At 35.9% G+C, this 14919-nt stretch overlaps 1 protein-coding gene across 1 annotated transcript in view; it reads right to left on the bottom strand.

The window, feature by feature from the left end:
- PDE10A (phosphodiesterase 10A) overlaps window positions 1–14919 on the bottom strand; it is a 304446-nt gene that overhangs the window by 164300 nt on the left and 125227 nt on the right. The window contains exon 2 of the mRNA XM_022560857.2: window positions 10184–10312. Coding sequence (XP_022416565.1) covers window positions 10184–10312 — 129 coding nt within the window. The remainder of the gene's footprint in view (window positions 1–10183; window positions 10313–14919) is intronic.

Consider the following 14919-nt stretch of genomic DNA (forward strand, 5'->3'; position numbering starts at 1 on the left):
CAGCAAAACTTTATTCCTTGATATTTCATAAACATTAGAGATACACACTTTTGGCTTCCATTTCACAATACTGAGCTACTGCATTAAGATATCTGCAAGTAAGTTATCAACTGATACTGACACAACAAACCATCAGACAGATGTGCTGATGAGTTCTGGGAAGATGACAACTGACCAGAGGCTGAAACTTCACTGCATTGATTTTTTTTCATACCAAACAAGATATTATAGATTGTGAAAATCCATTCAAAATATGTCTTATCAGACTTCCTTCAAATCTTTCGATACCTTCATGTTACTCTCAAGATAAAATCCAAAGCCCTTAAATATGACCTGAACAGTCTTGTAGGATCGTTCTCTGCTCACACCCGCATCCTCCTCCTCCACAATTCTCCAACAAAACCCCTTCCACCTTTGGAGTCCTCCAACTCTTTCTCCCTCTCCTCTAATAGAATTGCAAATTCTGGACTTCCCTGGTGGCACAGCGGTTAAGAATCTGCCTGCCAATGCAGGGGACACGGGTTCGAGCCCTGGTCCGGGAAGATTCCCACATACCGCGGAGCAACTAAGCCCCTGTGCCGCAACTACTGAGCCTGCGCTCTAGAGCCGCGAGCCACAACTACTGAAGCCCACGCGCCACAAATACTGAAGTCCACGTGCCTAGAGCCCGTGCTCCGCAACAAGAGAAGCCACTGCAACAAGAAGCCCGCGCACTGCAACGAAGAGTAGCCCCCGCTCGCCGCAACTAGAGAAAGCCCGCGTGCAGCAACGAAGACCCAGTGCAGCCAAAAAAATAGCAAATTCATCCTTCAGGCCTGAGCTTAAACACCAACCTTCCTTTTTAGCACCTTCTTAAAAGATTTTTTTCTAGTTTTACCGAGATATAATTGACATACAGCACTATACAAGTTCAGGGTATACAGCATAAAGATTTGACTTACATATATTGTGAAATGGTTACCACAGTAAGTTTAGTTTCTATCCATCATCTTATATAGATATAAATTTAAAAAAAGAAAAAAAGAAAAAAAAATTGTTCCTTGTGATGAGAACTCTTACAGTCTACTCTCTTAACAGCTGGTGTATCACATACCAGGGTTAACTATAGTCATCATGTTTTACATTACATTCCTAGTGTTAATTATCTTATAATTGGAAATGTGTGCCTTTTAACCACCTTCATCCAAATCCCCCCTCCCATCACCCCACCCCCAACCTCTAGTAACCACAAATCTGGTCTCCTTTTCAGTTATTTTTTTTTGATTCAACATTAAAAAAAAGTGAGATCTTACAACATTTGTCTTCCTCTGACTTAGCAAAATACCCTCAAAGTCCATCCATGTTGTCACAAGTGGCAGGATTTCCCCTTTTTTTAAATAACTGAATAATATTCTGTTGTATATACATACCACAACTTCTTTATTTGTTCATCAGTGGACACTTAGGTTGCTTCCATGTCTTGGCTATTGTAAATAATGCTGCAGGAAAACACTGGGGTGCAGATATCTCTTTGACAGAGTGTTTTCATTTCCTTCAGATATATTCCCAGGAGTGCAATTGCTGGATCCTATGATAATAGTATTTTTATTTTTTTAAGGAACTCCATACTGTTTTCCACAGTGACTGTACCAATTTAGACACCTATCAAGGGTGCACTAGGATACCCTTTTCTCCACATCCTTGCCAGCATTTGTTAGCTCTTGGCCTTTTTTTTTTTTTTCGGCCACACCACGTGGCATGTGGGATCTTTGTTCCCTGGCCAGGTATCGAACCCATGCCCCTGCAGTGGAAGCATGGAGTCTTAATCACTGGACCACCAGGGAAGTCCCAAAGCTCTTGTGTTTTTGATGATGGCCATTCTAACAGGTGTGAAGTGGTTTTGATTTGCATTTCCCTAATGATTCCAGAAGTTGAACATCTTTTCATGTACCTGTTGGCTATTCCCATATCTCTTTTGGAAAAATGTCTATTCAGGTCCTTTGCCCATTTTTAAATTGGATTATTTTTTTTCTTTTACTGTTGTTGTTGTTGAATTGAATGAGTTCCTTACTTATTTTGATGTATTAATTTCTTATCAGATTGTTTGCAATTTTTTTCCCCATTCTATAGGATGGCTTTTCATTTCATTCATTGTTTCTTTTGTTGTGCAGAAGCTTTTAGCTCCATGTAGTCTCACTTGCTTAGTTTTGTTTTTGTTGCTTGTGTTTGGAGATGTCATATCTAAAACATCATTGCCAACACCAATGTCAAGGAGCTATTTTTCCTGTGTTTTTGTCTCGGAGTTTCATGGTTTCAAGTCTTACATTTAAGTCTTTGATCCATTTCATGTTAATCTTTGTGAATGGTATAAGATAGGGGTCTAAGTTTCATTCTTCTACATGTGAAAACTCAATCTTCCCAGCACCATTTACTGAAGACTGTCTTTTCTCCTTTTAGTATTCTTGGCTCCATGGTCAAGTATTAGTTGACATATGTTTGGGTGTATTTCTGGGCTCTTGATTCTATTCCATTGATCTATTTGTCTTTTTTCATATAGTACCATACTGTTTTAAGTACTATACCTTGAAATCATAAAGTGTGATACCTACCACTTTGTTCTTTCTCAGTATTCTTTGGCTATTTAGGGTCTTTTATGGTTTCATGTAAATTTTAGGATTTTTTTTCTACTTCTATAAAAAAATTGCCGCTGGAATCTTGATAGGGATTGCATTAAATCTACAGATGGTTTTGGGTAGTATGGACATTTTCACAGTATCAATTCTTCCAATCCATGAACGCAGTACACCTTTCAATTTATTCGTGTCTTCTTTGATTTCTTTCATCAGTGTCTTGCAGAGTAGAGGTATTTCACCTCCTTGGTGAAATTTATTCCTAAAAATTTTATTGTTTTTGATGCTATTGTAAATGAGATTGTTTTATTCTTTTTCAAATAATACATTGTTAGTGTACAGAAACACTACTGATTTTTGTGTTCTTCAATTTTCCTGAATTAGCTGATTAGATCTAACAACTTTTTGGCAGTGTCTTTAGTATTTTCTATATATAAAATCATGTAATCTGCAGATAGAGACCCTTTTACATCCTCCTTTCCAATTCTGATGCTTTTTGTATCTTTTTCTTGCCTTATTGTTCTGTCCAGGACTGCCAGTACCATGTTGAATAGAAGTGGTGAGAGTGGGCAAGCTTGTCTTGTGCCTGACCTTCAAGAAAAAGCTTTCAACCTTAACACTTTGTAAACTGATTTAGGATGCGGAGATTGAGTGAAAGTGATCAAAAGGTACAAACTTCAAGTTATGTGATAAGTGAATACTGAGGATTCAACGTACAGCATGATGACTAGAGTTACCACAGCTGCATGGTATTTGAAAGCTGCTAAGAGAGTAGATCCTAAAAGTTCTCATCACAAGGAAAAAACTTATATAACTGATATAAATAATTATGGTCAAATTACTTAATATTTTTTGCCCCCTTTAGACAGCAAATTCCATTACAACTGAATTCATGTCTGATGCTTATTAGCAAATGCTAAACATATAGAAGATATTTGGTAAATCTGAGTAAAATAACTTGTCAACCCAAAATGATGACTCTGGGAAAAAACTAAGCTGTGTGCTTTGCTAGACCCCATTTCAGCCACCAACTTCCTATGTGATAATCTATGTCACCGAAGATAACATATGGGGGAGGGGGAGGAAAAGCCAATAATAAAGGGATTAGTAAATACAGAATAAATGTTTATTATTCCTTGCAACAGAAAAGTAGCCAAACAAGCAGTGGATAATTGGTTTAAACTGAATTAGAAGTACTGAAATTTGGGGCAAAACCCTCCATATAAGAAAAACTCTAAAAACTTTCTTTTAATATTTCTTCTAATTATTTCTTATTATAACAGCAACACATATAAGGATATAAACACACCTATAAATCCCCAAAAACAACCACAATGACATATATTTTACTAGTTCTTTGTCTATGCATTTATAGGTGATTATTATCTTGCAAAAAGGTGATAATATACGTAGCTCTGCAACTCACCATACTTTAGCAAAGCTATCAATTAAACACCTATTTTGGATTTTTACATTGTTTCTGCTTTTCCTATTACAGTCAATGCAGAACATGAATAAATAGCTAAAATAAAATGAGAGTAGAAAGACAAAAATTTTAACAGCAACTTCTCCCATTCTTAGAATAAGAAAAAATATTTTCAAGATGTAAAATCTATACCAAACGACTCCACAGCATATCAAAACTGCCAGCACTACAAAAGCAAACAAACAAACAAACAAAAATCCAGAAACTTTTTTAAAAAGAAAAGAAGAGTGACTGAACGTATTCTCTTTAACCAAACTTCTATTTGAGCTGTTTTAGCCAACTTGCTTTCGATCAACTTGCTTCTACCCAGAATTTTGTGACAAATCCTCCCTCTTCAGCCTCTCCAAGAAGGAAATCCCAGCAAGTCCTGCAGCCCTGCCTTTTCTCCCGTTGCTCGCCAGCAGCACCACACTTACTCCTCCACAGGCCCCCACCCCAGTGCCCAAGGCTGTGGTTCTCAAGTGTTAGCTTGCATCAGATACCGGGGACCTGGGGCCGGGGATGGGGGCTGGGGCCGGGGCCGGGGCCGCGGTGGGCGCTTGTTAAAACACAGATTGCTGGTCCAACCACGGGAGTTTCTGATTCAGGAGGTCTGGGCTAAGACCCAACCTATGGCATTCCTAACTGGTCCCCAAGTGATGTTGGCGGTGATCTGGGGAACAAGTTGCCTAAATCAAAAACCAATTCCTACAAAAAGCCTTCTCAATTTTCATACCTCTTAATGACCCCAATTCTCACAAGTGTTGTCTTGATAAACTATACCACACAATTTAACACTTGATTATACACCCTCAGTTGCTGTACTCTCATAGTTTCATATCTTCTTTCCACACCACAAGATTATGAGTCCCTTAAGGGCAGTAAACAGAGAAACAGTGCTCCTGCGTCTTACAAAGAGCCCAGGACAGGACAGATGGACAGGCACACATGCTTAATATAAAACATAGGCTCTGTCTATCCAAAAGCAAACAATGTGGATTTTAAAATCTCAAACAAATCTAATTCTCCTAAAAATTTCTATTTGCTAGACCTTATGCTAGATGATTTCAAATATACACAGTCAACAAATACTGAAATAAATCTTATTCTTAGCTTATGTGTTTATTATCTGTTTTCCTCTATCAGAAAGTGACCTTGAGGGAATCAAATTTATATTCCTTGTTTTCCAACTACACTCCCATAGTAGGTACTACACAGATCTTTGTCAACTGGCATGCTGAATAAGTAGCTAGAGAAATGAGTAGTACCTGGTCACATTCCAGCTACAACTCACCACTCAAATGAATGTTTCTAAAAATGATTATTCAACCTTTGGTCAAATAATCCAGACCAATGTTAAATCTTCAGGAAGCTTTTAAGGGGTAGATTAAAACACACACACACACACACACACACACACACACACACACACACACACAGAAATGGTTATATCACTTATCTTTCACAGGCTTTTTATTTTATTTTTAAAAATCTGCGTTATATGAAACAAAATTTTAAATGCCGAAAAAATTATATTAAATAGATGCAATGACTTCTATTACACATCTTTATCTATAATGTGTGCAATTAACAAATACAATTTTTATAAAAAGAAACAGAAACAAAGTATTTTCAAAACTCCATTAGCTCATAACATTTTCATTAGTTAGAATCCCTTGCAAACAAAATTTTTATTTAGGAAATGTAGTTAACAATGTTGAATGAAAGAATAATAGCTACCACCGATAGGATCTTTACAGATAATATAAAAATTGCTTCAGAAATCAATCTAGTCTATAACAAAGCTATTAAATTTATTTGAATTAGTTTCATAATCACTAAAAATATTTGTGATGATCTGACTTAATCTTTTTTTTTTTTTTTTTTGCGGTGCACGGGCCTCTCACTGCTGTGGCCTCTCCCGTTGCGGAGCACAGGCTCTGGACTCGCAGGCTCAGCAGCCATGGCTCACAGGCCTAGTTGCTCCATGGCATGTGGGATCCTCCCGGACCAGGGCACGAACCCGTGTCCCCTGCATCGGCAGGCGGACTCTCAACCACTGCGCCACCAGGGAAGCCCTGACTTAATCTTTTGAAATTATCAAAATCCCAATCAACTTGATTGGATTGCTAAGGAGCCCAAACACTCTCAAAAAGAATATATTAAAGATACACCTTTAACAATAATATGTACAATTAACAGAATTAACGAAATACATCAAGTAACTCTTTACAAATGAATTAATATTAACTTTATCCCCCTTCTAGTTACCAGATGGTGAACTCACGTTTATTTGTAATTTAGATTAAGGCATGCAACACTCAACACATTTTCTGTTTTCCACTATGAAAAAAAATATGAAAGTTCTATGTGAAAATGTAATTTCACCATTTGAGACAACGTAATTTTAAGGAAAAGAGAGAAAGTGCCCCAAATGAAGTTCCAAGTAAACTATTTCAATTATGTGTTTTTTCTTATTCCTGGTATGTCCTAATAGTTAACACATCACTGCTTACTTAGTCTTACTAACTGAAGTCTTCTAACATTGTGTGCTTTGGCAAATTCATGCTCTGTTAACTTAATATCCTGCTACATTATATACACTAGCATAGAAACTGTATGTTACATACCAAGTAGGGCAAATGCTACTTAATCCATATATTAGGTTGTATATAATAGGTTTGGGGGGCATAAATTAAATCCCACTAATTCTCAGTATGAAATATCTAACAGTTTTATCTGAATGAAAATTAAATCCCATCTCCAGAATCATGGAGAGGTGAAAAAATGTAACTATATTCTTTGGGTAAAAAAAGAAACCATTCTTGTAAACATTGAAGGCAGCTGACAGCACTAACATTTTCATTGTTAATTACTTGACATTTACAGGTACACGTGATAGACTGGGCAATGCTTTTTCCATGCCACTCACATAAGTTTAGGGCTAACCCTTGCCTTTAAACAGTCTGCAGGGGCCATGCTACAGAATCTCACTGAATATAAAGCAGATGTAATGAGACACATTCTTGTGATAAACGCTGGACCGTTAGTGACCCTTTAGCTTCCCTTGCACAGTTCCAACATCTGCCAAATGAACATGAGCTTACTTAACCTTCATTAATTCAACCAGATGTAAAGGGTCAATATATGTGAGCTGTCTTGAAAATTACAACTGCTCTATGGTCACGCAATATTAGTCCGTTATAAATATTACCATAGTTTAAATAAAATGTCGTGCGTTCTCTATTTTTTAAGTTTTGCCTTCTGAGCACCAAGCAAACAGTAGGTGCTGAATAAAATGCTAAATGATTGAAGAAAAACTAGCTTTTTGGATAGCACAGTCATCATTAAGAAACACGTGCAAGCAGTCTGAAAGCTGACCATTTTAAAGGCAAATATAATTTTGTAATTTAAATAATCACCCCTTTATTCATTTGTTTAAAAATTTGAATTCTCATATAGGATCTTTCTCTAAGCAGAATATGCCTTTACACGATTTTCTGTCCCCATAATGTAGATCATTTCCATACGAGGCTGGTTTATCAGTGTTTAAAAAAATAAATTAAATAAATATTTATTGAGTACTTATAATGTACAAAGTGTTGTGCAAATTACTTATTCCGGCAGTTTTCCTTACTTCATTTTCTTTGACTAAACTGACACAAAATGAAATAATTTGGATGGGCTTTTCTCATTTTCAACAAAATATTCTCCAAGACCTTCTAGCTGTCACACTTTCTGTTCCTGGGTCCACACATTGGAAATAGAAACACTCCCTAAAAATCCTCCTGACCTTGGGCTTCCCTGGTGGTGCAGTGGTTGAGAGTCCGCCTGCCGATGCAGGGGACACGGGTTCGTGCCCCGGTCCGGGAAGATCCCACATGCCGTGGAGCAGCTGCACGCGTGGGCCGTGGCCGCTGAGCCTGCGCGTCTGGAGCCTGTGCTCCGCAATGGGAGAGGCCACAACAGTGACAGGCCTGCGTACCGCAAAAAAAAAAAAAAAAAAAAAAAATCCTCCTGACAAAAATTTTCTTCCTCAAGACATTTTCAATGAAGGGATAATAATGAGAAGGGCAGGGTGAGGGAAAAGAAAGGAGATGGTTCAAAGAACCACTACTTTAATCCATGACTATGTAAATGAATTAAACATATTTAACTGGCTTTCTACATCGCAAAGAAGACTGGGCAATGCTTTTTCCATGCTACTCACACAAGTTTAGTGCTAAACCTTGCCTTTAAACTGTCTGCAGGGGCCATGCTACAGAATCTCACTGGATATAAAGCAGATGTAATGAGATACATTTTTGTGATAAACTCCTTGGAAGAGGAGGTAAAAAGGGTCTTACTGGACCGCAGCAGTAGAATGAAAGATCCCTTTTAATGCCCTTCCACTGCAAACTGCTTGCATCCTTTTTTACTGCTGATGCATTCTGTGCTGTGGTTACTTCTATGCCTTTCCCCACCACTAGACAGTGAGCCCCGAGTGGACGATTCATTCACATTCTCGGTGGCATCAACAGTCTCTAGCCCGGCACAGGGTCACTGTCAAAATCATCTCCTTATAAGGACAAGTTTTTCTTCCAGCATAACTGAGTATTGTTTCAGTTACACATTGCTATTCTTAATAATCATTTAACTCTTGAGTATATGTATTAAGAGGTTTAAAGTATTATTTGGTTAACTAATATAGAAAACAGATTCGGGAGATGTGGAATGACATTCAAATATTTATAAAACTTTAAAAGTTAACTATCACTGTAACACTAAAACAGCATGCAATTCTTTTCATTTTCTAAGACCTACGCTCAATTTCATATCTCAGAGACATCATATATATTTTTAACTTTTCATTTTACATGGGAGTGTAGTTGATTAACAATGTTGGCAGCATATATGTTTGCATTATATTACCGTCCACCATTATAGAGCAGGTTGCCTTAAGTACAACTCAGTCACACTTCTGAAAGTTTCAGACATCTAGAACTGTTTCGAAATGTGTAAGGTTTGTAATAGATGAAACATGCCATGTCAAGCTTTGTTCTTACTATTAATGCCACGATCCTTTTGAAAAGAATATGCGTCTCTGATTTAGGTATATTTCTCTCTCTCTCTCTCTCTCTCCCTCTCTCCCTTTTTCCCTCCCTCTCAATCCACACATACATGCATACACATTCACACCTACCCATGGACACTTTAAAAACAACTTTGTGTTTCAATACCAAAAACTCTCTTTTTAAAAACATCCACCTCTTTTTTATTATAAAAATTATATAAGAAAATTATAGAAACTTTCATCTGTAGAGTGAGGAAAATCAGCTCTAGGCAGCACGCTATTAGCATAGGTCTTACAGCATAATATTTTAATAATGGTCATTTTTGAACTTTAAATGTAGCATTTTTTTACACAGAAAAATAGTAAATATTTTGGTTTTTTTAATATAAAACTTCTCCATGTAGTTAGAATCATATATAAATTTTAATTTCCACTATAAAAGCAACATTCATAGAAATGAGAAGTCATGATTGGCCAAATATAAATTCATTTAAATCCAAAATTAAAATTATACCAGAATAACCAAATCCAATATATTAACATAGATTCAATTTGGGGGAAAATTTATTTGATTTCACATTCCTTTTGAGTCCACCTTTCTTTTTTCCATAAATATAACCACATCTTAAGTTTATGAGTGTAAATAAAATGTCTAATGCAAGTCAAGAGTTCTTTTCCTACTGTGCACATAAAAAAATTGTTTGAATAATTCATTTTGCAAAATATAATAATATAACTCTATTTTTGAAATATATAAAGAGTATTTTTATAATCAATAATAACCATTAAATAAAATCAAGTCTAATATTGACTTTTGCATTTTTCAATGTGGTCATATCTAAATAAATTTTCAATTCTTTGCCAGGCATTTTCTTAAAGATCATCCTTTTGTATTTGTTTCCCCTCATTCTAACTTATTTTAAGTTATCTTTTTAAACACAATAAAATTCTTACAGAATTAAACTACTAATATTTTACTTTCTAGCATGTATTAAATACCTTTTTTGTCACTATAAAATAGAAAATAATCCACATTCAATCTGAATGAGATCTTACCTTCTGGTTTGTTGTTTTTCCTCTTCAGCCATTTTTCTACAGTCTCTGCACTAACACTTTCAGATACAAATTCATCTAATACCTGGGGGTGAAGAGAAAGATATGCCTTCACTTTTTCATCTGTCAAACCTGTAAAAGAATTGAAAAGAATAAAATTAATCAATACGAAATCTTCATTTACATCAAAGATATAGAAAAATGACATTTATGCAGATTGATTTAGCATAGAAATATTTTTAAAAGATGTATATACATACAATGGACTATTATTCATCCATAAGAGGGAATGAAGTTCTGTTACAACATGGAGGAACCTTAAGAATGATATAGTAAATAAAATAAGCTAGACACAACGGGCAAACATTATATGATTCCACTTATATGAAATCTCTAGAACAGGTAAATTCATAGAGACAAAGTAGACTAGGGGCATCCAGGGGCCGAGGGAGAGGAGAATGAGGAATTATTTGCTTAACGGGTACAGAATTTCTGCTTTGGGTAAAGACAAAGTTTGAGAAGTAGACAGGAGTGATGGTTGCACACATAGTGAGTATAATTAGTGCCATTGGATTATATCCTTGATATGGTTAAAATGGCAAATTGTGTGTTATTTATATTTTACCACTATGAAAAAGTAGGGGGAAAAAAGTAAAGTTAGAACTTTAGCAATTTTAAACTATAGCTATTGCATCATGTTACACAGCTGTTTTGCAACAGTAAATTTCAGTGTCATATTTGAACTGATGCTGTAGTCCACTGCTGTTCGGTTAAGCCTTGCAAAGTGCTTCCACTTTTTTGTAAGTAATTATCATAGATTTAAGACTTAAGGTAAGTGAAACTCTAGCAACAGTATCAAATGGGAGAATAAAGCACTGGTACAGTTTAGGTGCTAAAAAACATGCTTAATGAATAAGTTCTTATCTTTTACTGTTTACAACACAAATTCTCCTTTTTCTCAGGGTCACTAAATCCAATGATAAAACTAATGTTCAGTTCAAAATACTCGACATTTTTTCATTGATATTCAATATATGTAGTCAGTTTCACTGAAATAATTTTCATAGTCTAATAATAACGGCTGAATATACACAGAATTTTCAAGCAAAGAACTTTTACATATCTTCACTTAAAAAAATATAAAATTACATGTTTTCAAATTGATGCTTCACGTTGGTATGCCATTTCACTAAACAACTCAAAATCACAAATAGGCTATCAATAATTATTACTCGGTGATTGTAATTATTTGTACTACTGTACACTCTCTGTGAATTATTCAATAAATTACCATCCTTAAGGATGGTTAGGTGAAAAAGACAATGGAAAATTGTACTTTTAGATGCAGAAAAGAGAAAAAGCAAGTATATCTTTATGACTTCAGGGAATAGGCTGCATGTTTCTAGCACAGACAAGGCACAGAATTTATACATATTAATTAATTCTGCTGGGGACTAAAGTCACAACTGTATGATTCTACAACAGACTGGTATTATTGAGAAGGCAACTGATTTATTTCAATGAATTCAGTATTTAAAAAATCAATGTAAACTATATAGATATACAGATCTCTCATATATATATATAATATATATAATTATGTAGTTGTATTAGATAAAAAAAAAAAAAAAAAACAAGATCCAGCCCATGTTCACCCTGCAAAAGAGCCTCAGTGACGTAAAATTCAATTTGAGAAATTCTACAAGGTGCTAAAGATAAGAGACTCATTAAAGTAAGAGAGAGAGAGCTCTCTTGACAAAGCAAGTTCGGGTCCCCAGATACAAAAGGCACAGAATATAGAAGTAAGCTGACAGCTGACTTGGCCTCAAGAAGACAAAGCAATTTTCATACTTTCATTATGTCCGTCATAGTGGTACATATTCAACATTTGATTCCTTCTTAAAACTTCCTTCTATCACTTTTGTGACACAATATGGTTCTTACCCTAACTTCTATTTGCTCTTTACTTCTGCTTTCTCTACAATAATCTATGATGATGACAGCAAAATCTTATTATATTTTTAATCTCTAGTTTGGAAATTCTTCCATCACCTCAAGCTCCATCTTGACTCAAAACTACATGAGTCATCTCCTTCCCACTTATTCCCAAAGTGATTTTAACTCTCAACTTTCTGTTTTCTGTTACTATTACTCTCCGTTTTTTCCAGAAACCCAGGCTGAAAATATAAAGGCATAATTGACTCACTGTCATTTCATTTCATCTTAGTGCATATTATACAAGTCCTATTTGCCAAATTACATATCAGATAAAGGAACCGTATCTAAAATATACAAAGAATGCTTAAAACTCAACAAGAGGGCTTCCCAGGTGGCGCAGTGGTTGAGAGTCCGCCTGCCGATACAGGGGACGCGGGTTCGTGCCCCGGTCCGGGAAGATCCCACATGCCGCGAAGCGGCTGGGCCCATGAGCCATGGCCGCTGAGCCTGCGCGTCTGGAGCCTGTGCTCCGCAGCGGGAGAGGCCACAGCAGTGAGAGGCCCGCGTACCGCAAAAAAAAAAAACTCAACAAGAAAAAAACGCAATTAAAAATGAGTTAAAGAGCTGAATAGACACTTTGCAAAAGAAGATATAGATATGGCAAATAAGAATATGCAAAGATGATCATTTGTGAGTTGAAGTTAAACAAAAATGAGATTCCACTACATACCTATGAGAATGGTTAAAATCCAAAAAACCTACTATCAGTTTCAGCAAGAATGAGGAGTAACAAAAATTCTCCTTCAGTGCTGGTAAGAATACAAAATGGTGGTCACTCTGGAAGACGGGCAGTCTCTTACCAAGCTAAATATAATCTTACCATATGATCCAGCAGTCACACTACCAAGTATTTACCCAACTGATTAACCCTCACAAAACCTGCATGTGAATGTTTAGAGCAGCTTTACTGATAATCAACCAAAATTGGAAATAGCTAAGATGTCCTGCAAAAGTGGTTACCGGGGGGAAAGGGGGGGAGGGATAAATTGAGAGACTGGGATTGACATATACACACTACACTACCATACAGAAAATAGATAACTAATAAGAACCTGCTGTGTGGCACAGGGAACTCTACTCAATACTCTGTAATGACCTATATGGGAAAAGAGTCTAAAAAAGGGTGGATATATGTGTATGTATAACTGATTCACTTTGCTGTACAACAGAAACCAATACAACGTTGTAAATCAACTATACCCCAATAAAATTTTTTAAATAAATAAAATTTAAAAAAATTAAAAAGGTTTAAAAAAGGCAAGTTGGATACATCAGTTGTGCCATAACCATATAATTAAGTATTATTTAGCAACGAGAAGAAATGAGCTAGCAAGCCATGAAAAGACATGGGTTAGCCTTAAATGCATATTACCAAGTACAAAGAGCTAGTCTGAAAAGGCTGCATGTTGTATAATTCTAATTATGCAACATTCTGGAAAAGGCAAAATTATAGAAAAAGATAGTAAAAAGATCACTGGTTGCCAGGTGTGAGAGGCAAAGGGTGGAACCCTCATGAATGGCATTAGTGCCTTATAGAAGTGGATCCGAAGAGATCCCAAGCCCCTTTCCACCATGCGAGAACATAGAAACTCTGTGATTCAGAAGAGGGTCCTCACTCAACCAAGGTGCACCATGGCCTTGGACTTCCCAGCCTCCAGAACTGTGAAAAATAGATTTCTGTTGTTTGTAAGCCACCCAGTCTGTGGTATTTTGTTATAGCAGCCTGAATGGACTAAGAGAATCCATGAGTTCATACTGATATAAATAAATGACTGAATAAATAAATGAACAAACAGAGGAGAGTAGACAAATCTTCCATACAGAAGAATTCCAAATAATTTATGCAGATACTCTGCCCTCAAGAAGGTGAAGCATAACTCCCCACTCCTTGACACTTATTTTTTATAAATTACTCAAAATATTTTTTAAAGATCAATTGAGTCATAAATGAGCTGTGATGTCTAAGTAAACTTCTAAAGAAATTAATCAAATCCTGGATTTAAGTATGTAGGAGAGAATGGGATGGAAAATAGACCATTTTGGTTGTAAAATCCTTTTAGAGTACAAATGTTATTACATAGCTTGATATCTCAAATGTCTCAAAATACCTAATTACAATTTTTCTCCCCAAGTTACCATTCACATTTCATGAAAATAACTACCGCCTTCAACATGAGAATGGCAGGGGGAGTCATTATGTCTTGGTGATTAAAAGTGATAAAAAGCAAAAGTTAGTTTCCTCATTTCACCTATTCACCTGGGCCTGAGCCTGGCCAAAGCACCTAAACTCTCTCAGCCTGGCTTCTTATTTGTATGGGAATGGGATTTGAATAGGAATGAGAACAATAATATCTATCTCACAGTGTCATAATAATTCAATGAGCTAATCCATATACAGCATTTTTGCTGAGTACATTTACTAGTATCGATAGTACCAAAAAGTCATTTTTCACCTGTATGAGAGCCAATTCTTGGATTTTCCACAGAATCAAATCACAGGTTTGTAACTTTTCATTTCTTTAGCATTAAAACTCCAAACTTTCTAAAATGTCCATTTTTTGTTTTATCGTTTAAAGTATGCTCAACTTTCTTAGGCAACAAAAGCACTTTTTTCTAATATTTTATCCATATTTACTTCCTATTAACATGCAATTTTGCAAAGGACCTTTGGGCCAACACAGGACCAACCCAGAATATAAGACACTGAAATAATTATCCACACTCCTGGAAAATGGCAGATG

Source organism: Delphinapterus leucas, chromosome 12 (assembly GCF_059928025.1).
Source record: "Delphinapterus leucas isolate spDelLeu-1000000601 "Yukka" chromosome 12, BTC_Dleu_Yukka2, whole genome shotgun sequence".
Classification (NCBI taxonomy): Eukaryota; Metazoa; Chordata; class Mammalia; order Artiodactyla; family Monodontidae; genus Delphinapterus; species Delphinapterus leucas.